This window comes from Cololabis saira, chromosome 5, assembly GCF_033807715.1.
Source record: "Cololabis saira isolate AMF1-May2022 chromosome 5, fColSai1.1, whole genome shotgun sequence".
NCBI classification, from domain to species: domain Eukaryota; kingdom Metazoa; phylum Chordata; class Actinopteri; order Beloniformes; family Belonidae; genus Cololabis; species Cololabis saira.
In genome coordinates, this window is record NC_084591.1 from 26,689,917 (window position 1) to 26,707,971 (window position 18,055).

Sequence of the window (18,055 nt, forward strand, 5' to 3'; positions counted from 1 at the left end):
GCTGCCAAGTTCATGCATTATTCAGCAGACAAATACTGAGCAATGTCGACCACTCGGCTCAATTACGTTGACGAAACTTGGTGGATATGCCCATCAGTCCCTGCACCTGCACAACAGATCTGAACTAAGTCCCCATGGAGTCAAGTCTGACTTTTTCTTTTTCATGTTCAACTCAACTATTTCAAACAGTTCAACATCATAATTTCAGCTATATGCAGAGTAACAATGTAGTATATATGAAGTCGTCATACCACGGGCCAAAATAAATTCCACTCGCCACATTTTAAATTAGTGCGATACTGCAGGTCAGCAGTAACACATCACTCGCCAGTTATTTCAACTTCTGTCATCACATTTCAGAAGTTAGATTGCTGTCCAATAGCTTTCAACAGGCATTGCTGTGCGTGTGTAATCTGCTGATCATCAAGCTATTCACACACGCCACTATTTATTTGGAGAAAAACAAACGGGAGAAACATTCGATTGCCAGAGTTTAGTGTGAAACATCTTGAGAGTTACTACTCATTGTGCGTTTGTGTATTCGCTGAGAAGAAGACAGGCACCAAACAAAAAAAGAAAGATCATTAGTCTGTAAAATTTCTGGGTCAAATGAGATATAAATGGGAGATTAGATTATTTAATATGAAAATGAGACGAAGTACATGCACTGACGGAGGAGTTTAAATATTATGCTGTCCTTGGAAAAACAAAAACAAATGAAGTTATTTCTGAGGTGAGGGGATTGGTTAGAAAAAGAAAACCAGTTATCCATCACGATTCCCACCCCACCCGCAACTGATGCAGTCAATTATTCAGAATGCCTTCTTTCACCATTTCGTCGAGTTGAAGAGGTTTGAGGAAGCAGCTGCACTTTTATTCAGCTCTACCCATAGCTTTTCCTGTCCGGATAAAGACAGTCTCTCTCTTCCTCCTGTATATTTGACAACAGTGGAGCTTGTAGGTCGCCACAGTGCTTTGAAAGTTCATTTTTCAAGGATGTATCTGGCACGCCATGCCCAGGAAGAGAGGCCATCTGGTAATACTAACATGCGGCAGCAGCACCCTCCAGTTCTGACCCACGAGGACATCCGCTTCAGCAAAGACAGAGGGCGGACAAGGACACGGAGCAATAAGAGGTTGTCAGCTCACACACACCGAGGTGCATTTGTAGGCGATAAGAAATACTGTAAATATTGCAGGGAGTGTGACACATGCTGACACCAGCAGAGCCCAGACTGGTCTTGATGTACAGCCATTGAACAGCACGATAAGTGGGATAAAAAGCTGAAACCCGACCCAGTGTAGTGGCCTGATCCACCCATTTACCCCACAATTTGATAATCACTGCACTAACAAAAATTAACACAAATGTTGATTCATGTTAAGAGCTTTTCAAACATACATATTACATATGTATGCTTTGTATTACATACAATACATATTAGGGAGAACAAGATAATCAGTTTTGGCAAAAAGAATCACATCCCATATCAACTGGTCTGATAAGTCCGTCACAGTCATGAGGTGCATTCTTCACTAAAGATCTGAAAGTTTGATGTAAGTGTAATAAGAAATTGCACTTAATGTCAAAAGATAAGAAGTTGAAGGAGGCGTGGAAGGAGGGTGACATGAAAGATAATGACAGAAGGCGGTTGGAGTTCAGAGGGGAAGCAGCAGGTCAGACGTGACATAAGAAGCAGCCTGATGGATGTGATAACACTCAGTTGCAGGCTTTCTTCACTTGCCTCATTAAATGTTGAGTTGCTACATTGTCAAGGAAATCCATGCCATCGAAAAAATGACATTCATACTGAGAATGAAAGAGAATGTATTTGACGAAAATTGGGAAAAATGGAAAGCTTATATGAGACAACATGACACCAACAGAACGGATGCTACATGGAATAGTGAACTGAACAGTTTCATCTCCAGACTGTGTTAGTGTTATTATTGTTATTCTTGCATGTAATTTGTTTTCAGTATTGTTTTTATCTATAAATATGTGAAAACTCAAGCATGCAACAGGAACATGAAAACAGTGTTGCCTGGGAAGTAAGATGCAACATGAATGTAAAAAAAACAACCAAAAAAACAAGAAAGCAAACAGCATGGGGCAGGTTGTAAGACAATCCAATGCACTGATCTCTAGGAGTGGGTGCAAAAAAAAAAAGAAAAAAAGAGAGGCACCGGAAAGGACTCTACATTTACCTGCTAGGCAGACATTGTGTATGAATGTTTTTGTCTGTGTGGTGTTGGTATACATAAATATAGCTATTGCATCAAGCCAATAACTACTTATGAATCACTAGAAATAACTCCATGAAATTGGACCCAAAATCTCAAGTTTGACATAGAAAGAAATCTCTTTTTACCTCTTCATTTTCAATCTTCAGAGTAGTCAGGCGGGATTGCAGCTGTTGGAACCTCAGGATGAGCTCTCCATTCACTGGTGGCTGCACTGAAATCTGACACAACTAAAAATAAGGAGAAGGAAAAAAAAAAAAAAGGTGGAGAAAACACACCATCAGTTGCTAATAACCTGATATGTTTATGCCGGCTTACGTGATGCAAACTGCTCTGGTTTTAAACGGCACACAGGCATGCAAATACCTCTTCTAATGCAGAGCTAACCGCAGTAACCTCTGCCAACTAAAGGCTAAGAGTCTCGGAGAAACAGCTACTAAACAGACATGATACTATGGAAGTGCCAGCCAGACAATAAAACTCCCAACACATGCTGAGCTACATGTCCGCAGGGGAAGAAATAACACGTGATTTGTCAAGTTTGGTGTCCCATAAAACCTCATCAGGCAGCCCAGACACAATAAAAAGCTGCACTTAAGAACTGAATATCAAACCTCATTAAGTCCAAGACTTTTTCTCCTCTTAAAGTCGTTCAGTGTTTCTGCAGCACAGCTCTTAGGAATCATGTAGAAAAAGTAAAATGACTAACAGTAAAACTATCTGATATGACTACATACCTGGTCTCCCATGTGAGGCTGGAACTCAAATTTGACGGGTGGGCAGAAGGCTGTCGGGTACATCTCCATGAACCTCTGCCGGTCACTCCGTGGGTCCAGACTGTCCACTGCATTTTCAATGATGTCGAGGCCCTCGTGGCGAGATGTTTCCAGGTTGTATTCTGCTGACAAATAGGTCCGCAAGGCCCGATTCAAGCTGGCATGGTACCCTAAATCGCAGCACTGCATGGGAAAAAGAAGAAGCTGCTTTTCAACATTCAAGACAAGCAGCTGATTACAAAAAACAAATGAATGCATTAGCATGATCATAATTTAATGCTAAGCTTAGTTTTTATTAAAATATTGGTACACAATAGTGGTACACAGTGGTACACAATGGTTTGTTCCCAAGTCTGAACTTGGGAACAAAAGCCTACCAACCTCTAATACATATTCATGTTTATTATGCGTTTATTATAGCAGCATGCCTTGAATCATAAATCAAAAATACAGCTTTGGTAGACTATGACGGTACACACTGCATATTCAAATATTATTAACTGTATCTGTCAGGACTGCATGCTGTATAACAAACAACACTGTCAATATTTGGACCCTAAAAAGGACCCATCTTCTCAGAAACTGTCATGAACTGTTCAACCAATAGGATGACATTTTATTTTTAACTTCTTTTACCTAAAGGAGTGGAACAATCTATCAATCTTCTCATCATTAGCTTTCGCAGTGGCAGCTTTCAACAGTTCCCAAGTCAGCTGATGGAGGAGAGACGTCCAACAGGCCAGTAATGAAATAAGGCATTCGCAAAGTCCTGCATACAAATCGTGACCTCCTTGGATGTGGCAGATATCTTTCTTTACAACAGCTTGAAGTGAGTGTCTTGTACAAACTAGCAGAACATTTGGGATTTGAGATTTTGGCCTTAAAAAGGTCACCCAGTATCCCACACTTGTAAGTCTTGCAGTTACCCGACTCGAAATGGTGGTAAAGTCAGGTTACTCCACCTTAATCCAGAGTTCATTTCATCCGTCTATAGAACCTAAAATCTGTTTTCAAGGACTCCGTGACCCAATCTTGACCCCTCAACCAGCGAATCTCAGGCAATGTCTGCAGTTGTTCCAAAACAAGTGTCACCCGAACACAAATGTTTAGCTTCAAAGTGAAAACATATTAATGTGGATGTAAATCTCTGTTTTATGTTATTTTATATGAAGTAATGAAGCAATCTATTACTTTTCACTTATTGAGGTACGGCATTAATAACGTTAAACCTGAACCCTTCGTATAACACAAATGTACATTGTGAAGTTGATATACTTTGAAGTTGGATATGATGCGGAGAATAAAGGATCAGGTCGTACTACTTTCTTGTCTAATCATTTTGAAACCCACCACCACTATTACTACTAAGCAGACGCTTGTTTCCAAAGCGACTTATAAATAGGTGCTGGTCAAACTGTTGTGAGTCCAGTTGGACATAAGTGTTGCCATGCTGATGCTAAAGGATTTAAAAATAAGTCATTAAATAAACCAACATTTCCATTCTAGCACTTTTGATGCCAAACTGTGTCCACAGTAAGAAAGCACTTTTATCCAACCTGAATGTTACCTTCAGAGTCTAATTCTGATTTTATTTTACCAAAAAAAGGACCTTCTCTTCTCCCTGAAAACAAACACAAACCACAAACACACACACACACACACACACACACACACACACACACTTCCACATATAAACAGAGCAAAAATGGCCTGAATGATCTTCAAGGAAGAAATCACCACTGGCCGGCTTGCATTCTTTATTTAAGGCTATAAAAAGTATCTTCATCAGTAAACGTGTGTGTAACCCTGCACATACAGCTCATGCAGAGTGCCTCCCACACTAGCATAACAACACACACACACACAAACACATTCAACCTGCTGAGATGTGAAGGCTTGTGGGCAAAGTGGAGAGAGGGGCAATTTCAGAACGCAGCATGCTGCCGAGGAAAGGCAGCATGTCTCTCTGTCCTTCAGTCCTGTCTGGAATATAAAATCCTCAACTCTTGCAGAGGGAAATAAAACCCGATAGAAGCTACAGGGAAAGTAGCTCTGCAACTTTATTTTTCTTAAACACAATAACAAACCAGATAGCCAGATTATAAATAAATGACGGTGTAAAAGAGCGCCCAACAAAGTAGGGCAGAGGGGAGACATGACTGCTAATACTGAACAGAGAGACGACTAACAGCTGTAAATTACAATGAAAACGGCAAAGTTAGTGAAGGGCCACCGACACTGAAAGATGTGGAAACCAAATTCAAAATGGCAACAGAATATTGAAAAATACAATCCAACTATTATAAACAAAAAAGAAAAAAAATCCTTATAGTCTGTCCTGCACAACAGAGTCTGATGCTGAAAAAGACATCAAGTCCAGCTGTTAAAGTGATCAGTCTGTCTGTTGATTATAAGATTACATCTCTTGCTGTCTGGACACCTCCAGACAGCATTCTTTCTTTTGCATGAGAACAGGCAGTAAGAAGCATAATTAAATCTCTCTCTTTGTTATGGAAAAAACAGTCCACTCATAAATTACTTAAAACAGTGTACTGGAAGCTTGGAAACGTTTTTCCAGCCTAACTGGTGATGATGAAGACTGAAAACGTGTGTCAGGACACGTGTGCCAAATATTATGTACTGTCATACTTACATCAACTAAATCTGGCAAGTCGTGGATGTAATATTTAAAAACGGAGGAGTTCGTCGCTTCCAGTGTCAGCAGGTACTCGTTCCGCGCTTTGATCGACTTCAGCTTGTTCTCAGAGTACTTGGCTTGACGCTGATGAGAGAATTAGAAGCACAAATGAAGAACAACGGAGTGACTCAGACAGAGTGAATTTAATGAGAGAAGAATTGCCATTTGACAAGTGATTATGCTTTTATGTCTCAGCGCTGAGCGAGCCACATACTGTAACTGGGACTGGTTTAGTGGCAAAGCAACACTTTCAAAACAGTTCCAGGAAAAAGATGCTTGATTCTGTTATAAATAGCAAAATAGGGAACAAAAAGAAGAAGAAGAAGAAGAAGAAGAAGAAGAAGAAGAAGAAGAAGAAAGGCTTAAAAAGGGCTTCTGTCCTACATCTCTTGGAAGCCTCAGACAGATCATATGACTTCATCCTCCTCCAGACGAACATGAAGCTGTTGCTTAGTCAACATCCACTGACTGGTCACTGGCCAGTGGGCTCTGACTCACACACTTCCAGTTCATTCATATTTTAGCACTTCCTAAATGCATTCCTGGAAAAGTTGTGTTGAAACAATCCACTTCCCGTTGTCTTTAATCATTGTCCACAGATATTTAACAAATTACAGCCCTGTTCTGAGAAAGGAGTCAACGATGCCTACACTGTACTTTTCTTTAACCAGGTCGCAGATTTTCGTCGAAAAAATGCACAATTGCCAATACCACACACATTTTCTGTGGCTGAATCTAGAACCTCAAATGTGCATTTTAGAGCTTTTAGAAACTTAACAGATGTTTTACTGTCTTTGATCTACTTAAAGATGCCTATAGAAATAATGAATAGTGGCACCCAGATCACATTTTTGATTAAAGTGTCACGAACTGTGTGGTGAATTGGTGGTAAAGCCGTTTTACCTTCTCTTTCATCTTCTCGATCTTCTTCACAGAGCTGCGCCTCTGGTATTTGTCCTCCATTCGTATGCTGAAAACGGGATCGGCCCTGCCGATCTGCTTCTCCTCCTGCTTCTCAGCCTCCTTCAGCTTGCTCTCAGAGTTTATGCTCTCCGAGTGGTACATGTGGTAGGTTTTCATAACCTGCAGCCATGGGAATATTCGGACAAGATGAGAAGAATTTCTACTTTTTTTTAATAAAAAAAAAAAAAAAAACACTGTTCAATTTTTTTTTTCTTCTAAAAAAAGGGGGGGGGACCTGTCAGGTCGAAGGTCAAAATAATCCATCCCAATAACTGCTGCCGGCCTTTTATAACCCACAACTAAAGATTTTGACCCACGCATTCATCACATATCGATTGAAGTCATTTCACAGCTGTGTCTCCTTAAACCACCAACCAAAGACAAGATTGTCTCCAGCATTAGGCTCTCATATGACTGCAACTACTAATTACATCAGCTAAATCTATAAAAAGCTACCTACAATGTTTATCTTTAAATAAGCAATAGGAAGTCAACCTGCCTTCTGGCTTTGAAAGGCAGTCATGTCTTTCTTATAAGTGACAATCTCTTGTCATTGAGGTTAATACAAATTAACATCATTTAAGAAAACAGGTTTCACAAACAGACATCTTACGGATATTTTTGTTATGATAAGTTATGAAGGAGAGGAAGCAGAGTCTCTCCACCTCTGTGTCCATACATTGTTACCATTTAGGAAACATTATTTTGATAGTGAAGTGCTATTTAGAGCCACTTCCTAAAGTTTGAGTCATCATCCTCAAGTGGAGTGCGTGTGACTCGTACTACTCCACAGATCCATTAGGCAATGACTCATTTGTGAGAAGCAGGTATGCAATGACTAAAAAGACAATCAAGATAGCTTAAAAAGTGCTAAAAGTATCATCAACACAGAGAACAGAAACAATCTCAGGGCCTAGGAGGCGATATATTATGAAAAATAATCATTATTACTGTGCTCATGAGAATGTATTTGGATCTATGACATCACTAATAACTCAAAACCTCTGACATACCACAACCTTTGCTTTGGGCTGTTTTGGTCTGAAAATATGACATTTGATTTGAAGCAAATTATGAACAAGAATGCATAAATAGATCACGTATTACTTTTTACTTCACAAGTTTGGTAATCTCCAACTTTCATGGCAATTTCTAAATATGTACTAAAGCGAGAGAGCACAAGGGCAAAAAAAATACATTCAAACACTCAAGCTAAGGCAGAAATACTGGTGGTTTAACCTTGAATGAACCTACTCCAGAAAATTACAGTTCCACAACCTGTGTATGAAATACGCTTGTCTGCACAAAACCTCAGCTTCAGCACAAATACAGGCTCACCCATTTCCAAATCTAAACATCTTGCCCCCAAACTGAGTTATTTCTGTATGAGTGGAACAACAGAGCAAAGCGTGATTTGTCTGGAGCCCTTGTGCCATGGTGGGGTTTGGTCTAACTGGAACCAGTTTAGAGATAGGTGACTGACCTTGGGCCTTGTACTCCTCACTTACTGGTTTGGAGCCTGCCACAACTGTGTTTACTTTACTGCTCTTTTTAGAGGGACATATTTAGAGGCGGCCAGACCTGTTATTTAATTGGCAGAGGCCAACAGCAGGACTGTGGCCGTCTGATGCAATAGCTGCACAGTGTGGGCCTGTGTGAGAAATGTGCATCTCTTCACAACATAGGGATAAACCAGGTCAAATCAGGAGTTTAGACAGTGGATAGAGTGACCCTCATGGAGCTTAGAGTAACACATTGTTGTGTTTGGAGCAACACAGACGTGGACTGTACTGTATGTGTAGCCGCAGAGTTCCTCTACAGTGAGTAACTGGAGACACTATAAGCAAACTTAAATGCTACTTTACATCCCAGTGTACCATGGCAATCTATAAGGAGGGCAAAACAATCAAAAATGTTTTTCAGGAATTGACAAACTGACACAAATGACCAGTTACCCTGCTGAATGGAGTACAGCATACTGTTTGTGATACTGTAAACATATAAACAGTATTCTGCATGAGCTGCAAGCTATGAAATGAAGACTGAGCCATTAGTTCATCATCTCTCTCTAAGGACTAAGTTACATCTAACTGTCTACAACACGAGTGTTGCAGCCAGCTGAGGCAGGACACCAGTGGGGCTGATGATTATGTTAATGCATGGAATTACCTATTGATTCATGATTTAAGTATGTGCATAAGCATGGCAAAGCTAAACACAGATGCAAAAGCTTTGAGCATCTTAAATGAAATAGCATTTACAGAAACTCTGCAGCAGATGTGGATCCTACCCTGAGAGGAGTGGTCTGGGGAAATGTTACCAGAGCTACCTCAGAGTACAGAGGTTTACATCTACAAGTGTTTTTGTCATTTCATGTTTCTAAAAATATAAGCCTATTAACAACAACATTCAAACCACGGGTAAGGGATGCAAGCAACACAGATCATCTCCTAAAAATAACTTGCTTGTCCCCACTAGTAACACCCTCTTCAAAAGCCCCCGGCCTCCAAACACCCCAGATCCCAATCTTGCTGCACATCCGGAACAAGCCGGATCCATGGAGGCCACACCCTACGACCCACAGGACTTATCTGATGAGAACATCTCTTGTCACCACTACTTAGCGTACTTGCCCCCTTTGGGAGGACCACAGAGGCCCTGTGTCCATGCCACAACGGGTGATAGCTGTTACAGTGAAATAAGGGGCTTTAAGCTGGCGGTTTGAATGTTTGGGCTAATTGCAAGTTCCTGGTATAAGCTAATAGTAATAAATAGCCCTAAGCATGGACTTTCGGAGATTGTCTATCAGTCTCTGATTACAGAAACTGAATAAAGCCAACAGTAAAACACAAAAAAATATATGCAGAAAGTAATGTGGTGCAAAATCCCACTGGGACTTTGACACAGTTTTCTTTTTTTCTTTTAAGATCTAGGAAATAGTGCTGTTGACGGTGATTAAAATCATACAAAGAACATTAGAGAGTCAAGTAAACATGGATTTCTTTTGGCACAGCTTTAATAAACTGGCTCAAGATGGTAAAATGTATGGTTTAAAGCTTTTGTCTGTGTGTATTTGACTGGAAGATGAGTTAGAGGTAAGATCTGTCAAATATTAGGGTGAAAGTTGCTTAATTGTAGTAAATACTTGGAAATAATTTAGTCCATAGTTAGTTAAGCACTATAAATCAATCTCTGACACCCAAGACGAATGAACTTAGTGAAAAATGTCATTATTACTTACTGTGTAAAGCTCATTTAGGACTTTCATTAAATCTTCCTGCAGCTGGAAAGCCATTTCCTTGCTCTGAAAAAGAAACAGAGGAGGAAAAACAATGACACAAAGAACATTAAATCACTCAAGTGCTAATATTTCTTTCCAAACAGAGGTATATAGTACTACAAGGTATGTCTTATTTTATTTTTCCCCAACAAATGACCAGACACTGACCTGAAACAATGTTCTGGTTTGAAACAGACATATAAATGAGAGTGTTAATCTTACTTAGTCAAATCCGGGGTCTCTGTGCGAAAGTGGTATCAATGTCTTTGAACATTTTCCACCCAAGTCCTTGACCGCAGCTCATGTTTCACTCCCCACATGCTTAACACATTAGCTGGTTTCCACGACTAAGATTTCTTCCCAATATGCTAACTGAATCAGCCGTGCCACAAAGCTGACTCGGTAATACAATCACAAGCGCGCCAGCAGTAGTGCATCTCATGGTTGTGGGATAGAGTTTAACAGTTATACTGTGATGGATTTAGAGGTACTTTTTGTATTAATTTAATTGCGGCGCTTCTATATTTCCTTCCCATCGACTCACATACTGTATCACGTGTTTATGGGATTATGAGTCATGAAAATGAACGTAGGACCTCTCCACCACAGATGATACCACGTGCTGCTACCTGGGTGATGTTACAAATTTGGCCCGCACATCAGGTCTTTCTCTAACCCAATTATCCTCAGACAAATCACATTATGGGAGCCGGTTGTAACAAAAGGTTGTATGAGGGCTCTGAGAGGGCATCAGGAGATGCCAAACTGTAGAATAACTTTAGTTCTGATCAAACAAAAAGGACACGTACATTTCTGATGGCTATGGTCTTCAAAGAGCTCACACTCCTATCGCTTGTTTCAGACAGAGATTGATCAGACAAACAAAGTTACACTGCACCCACAAAGACCAAAAAAAGGGGAAGCCAAAATTCACAGCACCCTTGTTGAAAGATACTGAACACGAATGTTTCTCAACATATACAGTAGCAGATTGTTACACTGCTGAACAGCGATCTCATGCAAGAAATATTAGATACATTTTTTATAAGCACTAAATATATTTTATCCATTAATGATTTGTGTTTAATATTTCATTGAAAGTAATTATTTTAGGCCTTTCCAGATTCAGAGCCACGTTTTTATTATGGAAGCGACTCATTGTTGTGCAGAATTTTGCTTAATTGCTGCTTTTAACCAGAATCAAACATTCACACTCAAACTTCTTTGTTGTGTTTCTTTTGCTTCCGTTTACATTTTTCATTACAAAATACTAAAATACTGAACCCACGGCATGGCTTTTGTAAATGCAAATATATTGATCTATCTGAGTTATAATAACTATTATGCAACTATTAAGTTTTATTACCTGTACACACACACGCGTTAATGTTACATTTGTGGTTTCCTACAAATGCTGGCAACAAGAGGCTCTGTTGTGACTAAACACCTCTGATCTGAGTGAGTGCCTAGGTATGATGTTCTCACATTTAAAATCCCACCAGTTTTCAGCCTGTGACCTGTGAATATGTAACAGCCCAGCACTGAAGCAGTTAAAAACGCCTTTCCTCTTTCATGTTACTTACAGGTACAGCTGCAGAATCAGGTTAACAGACAGGTAAGAGGATTACACCTCCAGTTACCACCTGCCAGGCTGGTTGGCTGATCAGCAACACCTACCTAACCACCACCTGGTGCGTTAAGTTCCCTGATTTGTAGCTCCTACTTAACCAGGGGGGGAAACAGGCTGCAACACTGGGAAGCCAGAACTGGAAATACCAAATCTGGCACAAGGTAACCTCCGACGAGTTGGATGATGCAGTGGGTGAGAGTGCAAAAAAAAAAAAAAAAAAAAGCCTTCAGGATTATCTCTTCTTCTGACTTTATCAAAAACAAGTACTTTAAATTGCTTAAAAACTGGGACTTTTTTGCACAGAGATCCTGAAGACAAACTGTCTCCACTGGGGAAATTAATTAGCAACTGTCAGTTGAAAGGACAAAACCTTCGACTATTTGTCAGATCAAATACACGTCAGCTCTTCCCCATTGAGAAAGCTGGGAAACGATCCAGAGCTTGATGAAAAGCTTTCTCGGGAATCACATGAGCTTTAACGCTGTGTGTGCACGTGTACGCGAGTATGTAATGGATGTGGCAGTGAGGGAGTTCCACAAGTTTTCCCAAAGAAGCTATACCTGGAACAATGATATTTCCTCCTTTCCAACAGTGTACAGTACCGCCTCACAACATATGACAGCAATTTATCAAATGTCGTCTTGATTTGAACATCTTATCCCTATCATTTGAAAATAATTTGAGTGGTCGGGTTTCCCATTCTGTCTAATTCATTAAAAGCATTTTACAAAATGGGTTTCCCCTTTTAAGTTCATACCATCTGTATTCCAAGTACATTAGAAAGATGAAACAACCCCAGAGAGTAGAAACTAAAGGAGCCTTCAGGGAGTGGTGGGTTTCATATTGCCGCTGACATCAATCGTGGTGTAGAGATGGCAGTCGTATGGCCTGGAGAGTTTGTCTGTATGTGTCTGTGTGTGGCACCGCACTGGTACAGACTTTGATCCAATGACATACACCCGCCATATTTATGTTGTACTTTCATTTAAATGTCTGAATATATGAAAATGAATGAACAACCGCTGAAATATTTGAGAAATACAATGGGCGACATGACTAAGCTGGAACATTTGATCCAGTTCCTGATTTTATTTGCAGTCCCTGTGGAGATAACGCAGGTTGCCAGGTGAGGTCGCAGACTTTGCCTTTAACAAGGCGCTGCCACACTTAGCAACCTGGAATAGTTCAAAACTGCCTGTAGCTTTGAGAAACCTTGCAGCTGCCTCTACAGAATGTGACTTTCATAAATAAAACAGGGCAGAATAAAACAAAGAGCCAGTTGTATAAATAATGAAAACTGGATGCATGTGATAAGATCTGTCCAAGCATACAGAAGGCATAAAAAGAGAGAGGGAGAAAGTTTGACTCTCTACTCTTGCATTTAAACAAAAGAAAAAAGTCTGGGGGTTAATGAGTTAAATTTTGGTTGCGAAGTTGCAATTAAAAAGTGTCCAAAACGAAAAAATAAATATGCATGCCAAAAAGGAAATGGGTCAAACGTAGGATGTTGATGAGGCCACTCTGGGGTCCTACCGCTCAGTGTGAACCCTGAACACACGACAAGGAAATAAAAGCACAAGGCTTTGATGTGCTGGAGAGATGACAACAGTACAGCTGTCTTCCTCAACACAGTGAGGGAAACCACGTAACATAGGGGACTTCTCTGTTGTTTATGGCTCATTATTGAAGCTCTGCTGAGATCAAAGGCTCAGGGAAGCTTTAATTACAGGGCGAGCTGTGACCTCCCACCAGGCTGCTGTTTGTCTGCACAACGTCACCTGGATCCACAAAGACACTACAGACTTAAGAGGAGAAACATTCCATAATGCGGTTACATGTCTTAGATTCCACAGCAACGGAGATGCAGGTGGGGTAATGACAGGACAAGTGTGTGTTTCCCAGTGTAGTAAGGATATGGCACACCGCCATCAGAGTTGTCCTATTATGTAAATGAGGATTAAAGGAAGTCTATCATTAGGATTATCAACGAATGCTGAGAAAAGAAGGCTACAACATGACTAGCATCTGAAAAAGAAATTCTTACATCTGGGTTTCCTAGTGGAATATAAACCTGTAAATACTATCAAAAGAACGACTTGACTGCTGCAGCTTCCTGTTTGTGTGCTGGGGGTTTGGAGAGAGTATTTAAACCACAACCGCCAGGCGCTTTAAATCGCTTTGAAAACAAATAAAAGGGGCTAATTTTTAGCTTTTAAACACGTTAAGGGTTTGCAGTTAAGTGGAGCAAGAAAACACAGAAGCATAAATAGAAAAAGTTGTGTTAACTAACCTCACGAAAAGGCACTCCTCTGAAGAAGGGACACTTTGTAATTTAACTTTGTGGTGTGCTCATGTGACTCCTGGAACATAGGAGCTAATAATCTGTTAGGGAGTTGTCATCTTTTTGTGGTGCGAATGGCAGAGTATTGGTTTTGGTCATGAAGCCAACAGAGACTGAAGGCTTACTGATCTAAAGCTGTGGTGACCAGGGTTTCACTGCATTACTCTTGTTCAGAAGACTAAACCACAGTGGCTTGACAAAGCATCATCCAAAAGCAAAGCCGAATATATTTTCATGTGTATCATACATCTAAGTATACACTGTAGTCAGCTGAATGGGTTAACTGACTGTGAGAGACTGTTTATACGACATGAGATACTGAGGACATTGCTGCCTGGACTGACCACCATGAGAAATCTGGCTTGTGTTAGTGGAGAGTTCAACTGTTGATCAAAGAAAAAGTCACATCTGAACTTTTGAGTTTAGGTCAAATTTAAGCATAAAAAAACCCCAACAACAAATAAAAGCAATAAAACTTCAGGGATGGAAACAGATGAGTAAATGGCAAATCTAAAAGCGGGCTGCAGTCACACACTGCTTCCAATTGGGAATTACATTAAGTAATAAAAGGGAATTTGTGTTTAATACAATACACGTGACAGCAGATAAATGACTGCAGTGTTATTTACATATAGTGTTCCCAAATGGATATGTTTCAAATTTCTCATGACTTCCTCTGGAAAATTGTTGCTGCTACGTAATGTTATCTGATTTCGTCTGAAGCCATGTGTTTTCTTCTGTAGGATGGCAGCCACTGTGATTTTAGTCATTGTAGCGCAAATGAAGAACTGATCATTTTAGTTAAGTAAAACAGCTACAACTGTAGTTCCTCATCAAAATGTGGGTAAGTTTAATGAGAACTATTGATCAACAGTGGTCTGCAACAGTTTACCCACCAGGACCCAAAGCCCTTCTTTCACTTATAACATGTTTACAATGTGTTTAATCTGAGCTTAGACCATGACACTTAACAATGGGGTCCAGCTCTGATTAGTATTGATCAAAAAACAGCGCCTAAAAGCTTAATTGGTGTTAAAGGTTGCAAGAATAGTACAAATCAGTTTATCTTTACAGAAAACACTTTCACTGACAAAAAAAGTATAACATGAAGGGTGTGAAACTGACTCATGAACAAATTAGAGGAGACTGGACAATTTTACACATCTGCAGGTCAGCTGCCAGTTCATCCTCAGTATTGTTGTTTGGTATGACTACTACAGTCCAGTCAAAAATGATATAATCCCAGAAAGTGTGGGTTATCGGAGAGCGTGGTCCAACACACTATTGGATACAGTGGATATAGTATCCTTAAACAGGGCTGTAGGTTACAGGTTACACGCTGTTTACAACATTAACCATAAACATTCGACAACTGGCAAAGATAAATGACTTAATTGGCCTTTTTTAGGCTCCAAGAGACTCCTGTAACCCTGAATATGATTGACGCAGCTATAGACAATGGATGGATGACTAGATGGGCATGTTATGTAATGGGAAAAAAGAAAAAGCAGTATGATGTAAAAATGTATGCAGCCCTAAAAAGCAAGAGCCTTGTGCATTCTGAGGCGGGGAAAGAAAGGCTTTTCCAACTCTCATGTTCAGGGCTTGATTCATCTTACGTTGCAATGAATGGCACATGAAACATATTTAAACTAGAGGTAAGAAAGTAATCAGTGAAATAAAAACTAATTCTAAAAGTTGATAAGGGAGGGAAGATGGCTTCTACAACAAGTACACCTATACACGTATCGGGATCCATTTTTGTCACAGTCCCTGTCCTAAACAAAGAAAACATTATTGAAAAATCTGTGAACAGACCTGAAAGTAGCGAGAGAGCGCGAAAGAATCTCACAGAGATAAAAGGTTTTTTTGAAGGAAGAATGGGTGATGTACCCCCACAAGAGAGAGGGGCTCGCTCAGCCCTGACCCATGTATGGTACCTAAAGGTTTAAGCTCTTTTTTGCCCCCTTTTCTTTCTTATATTTTGAAGCAGGTAATGCTGTTAGTCAGAAAATGACTTTAATCAGCTATTCACAGTAAAAAATGTTTTTTTCCAAACTCAGGTGCATCGTTACATATTCATCCTCACCTTCTTGAGTAGCCGTGTGGAGTCCTCGCTGATCTGCATGAACCTCATGATGACATTATTGAGGTAGATGTCGCTCAGTGTTGCGTGGTCCTTACTTTCCCTCCTGACCTGGTTCAGCAGAAGGTACCAACAGTTGACCGGTGACAGCAGGTTCTGGTCTTTTCTAAAAAAAAAAAACAACCCAGAGTACATCGTCAGATGTGAAGAAGGAAATTTAAGCAAGGAATTGTCTCATTACTGCATGTTAGGAATGAGGTATTGAAAGATGAAGCATAAATGTAGGTGAAGAAGGTGTGTTTGAGTACCGTAATTTGCTTAATTTTTTTTCCCCAACTTAAGAATTTCACTTTGCATATTGTGGTTTAAAAGACACACCTTCAGAGACATTAACCGTCTCATGTTTCAGCAAGACGTCTGAGATGAGTTAAGTGGCCTCTACACATGTCTGTTGCACGTCATGGCCTGTCTCAGTGTACTTGAAAATGTTACGTTTGTTTACTCATGTCAGACTTTAAACCGTTTTCCCCCCATTTTATCCAGGATATTGTCACAGTTCTTTCATAAGTAGGATGTTAAGAGCACCAGAACCCATTACACAAGTGAGAGAGGTCACATAGGTATCACTGTCAAACATTCACATCTGGCTCCGAATCTAAAATTTCTCCATACATTACAAAGTAAAACAGAAAAGACTCATCAGCACATCAGTGACGTTTCTAGGGAAGATCTGATCCAAGATGATGCTAGAAGCAAAGACAAGTGTGCCACAGTCTTTGAACGCACATTGTCTTTTAAAGCTTTAAACCATGGAATTATTCATATGGGCTAAAAAGTGTTATTATGACCAAATTGTGATGGCAGAAGATAAGAACGGCAAGAGACTGGGCAGCAAAGGGGTAAGAATAGAAAGAATAAAGTTGAAGAGACCGAGAGCCTTTTCCTGCACCGTGTTGGCTGCTTTCAAGCTAACTGTAGGACATTGTCCAGACCAAAATGAGCTGGGGCCCTGTGTAAGCACTAGCCTGCAGGCAGACTTCCTTTGGGTTAATCTATAACATTCCTGCTGCCTGCAAAACCCCAGCATGGAATATGAGTGTCTGTGCCTGTGTGTGCACGACTGTGTGTTGGGGAAACATTTAAAGGCTGGGTCTAGGGTCACGTCTTGCAGGAACCATATGGAGACTCGCCTGTGCTCCTAAACCTCACAACGTCAGTTTGCATAGACAGGCACTGCTTGTCAACACAACAGGTGAAAGTTTGCACTCTGCAGTTGACCCAGCCCTGAACTAACAGTCCTGGCTTGTAACGAATCAGCTGGCAAAACATCTGGGGAGGATAATCAAAGCAAATTGATAACCGATACCACCATTTTTTTCAATTGAAATGTTCCCAGGGTATGCTTTAAAGAAATAACAATAAAATAAATAAATAAAAAATAACACAGGAAGCCATTCTCTTTTGATAAAGGTAGAGTCGTACACCCAGGTGCAAAAAACATCACTGAGCATAGCGTTTTATACAGTGGAAGAAAAAAAATATGTGCAAAAAATGATGGGGCTCAAAGCTGAAGGATACAAGAATAGGTGAGAAAACCAAAAAGGAAAAGAAAAACTAAAAGAAATGACCACAGAACTACAGTAGCAGCTCTACTGGACAGACTCACACTTGCACTGTCAAAAACCAATTAGTATAATCCTCTCTGAATTATGTATCAGGGGACTGCAATCTTTCTTTCTCACGTCACTGAATCGTGAAGACAGCACACCATTATTCTCACTTTTGCATGTGCAGATGCATCATATTCATGTGGTAAGTGTTGAATTTGAGCGTGAAACACAATAGGCTTCACCGTAGGTGAAGAAAACAACCTCCTGGATTGAATAAATGGTCCTTCGCTTCACCCCCCCTAGCTGCACCTTATTCGCACAAAAAAATCCCTCAGCGTAATTAGTTATGTTTTGGTTCAGCAAGTGTTTATGTACGTTTGTTAATGGACTCTAGTTAGTTGGCCTAGCGACCAGCAGTAAAGAGAGG

At 40.2% G+C, this 18,055-nt stretch overlaps 1 protein-coding gene across 4 annotated transcripts in view; it reads right to left on the reverse strand.

The window, feature by feature from the left end:
- Positions 1-18,055, reverse strand: part of srgap1a (SLIT-ROBO Rho GTPase activating protein 1a) — an 89,207-nt gene that overhangs the window by 32,386 nt on the left and 38,766 nt on the right. For all 4 annotated transcript variants that reach the window (XM_061721394.1, XM_061721392.1, XM_061721391.1 and 1 more), the window contains exons 3-8: positions 16,022-16,184; positions 9,923-9,985; positions 6,622-6,801; positions 5,674-5,802; positions 2,982-3,203; positions 2,373-2,474 (exon numbers count right to left, since the gene is read on the reverse strand). In XM_061721394.1, coding sequence (XP_061577378.1) covers positions 2,373-2,474; positions 2,982-3,203; positions 5,674-5,802; positions 6,622-6,801; positions 9,923-9,985; positions 16,022-16,184 — 859 coding nt within the window. The remainder of the gene's footprint in view (positions 1-2,372; positions 2,475-2,981; positions 3,204-5,673; positions 5,803-6,621; positions 6,802-9,922; positions 9,986-16,021; positions 16,185-18,055) is intronic.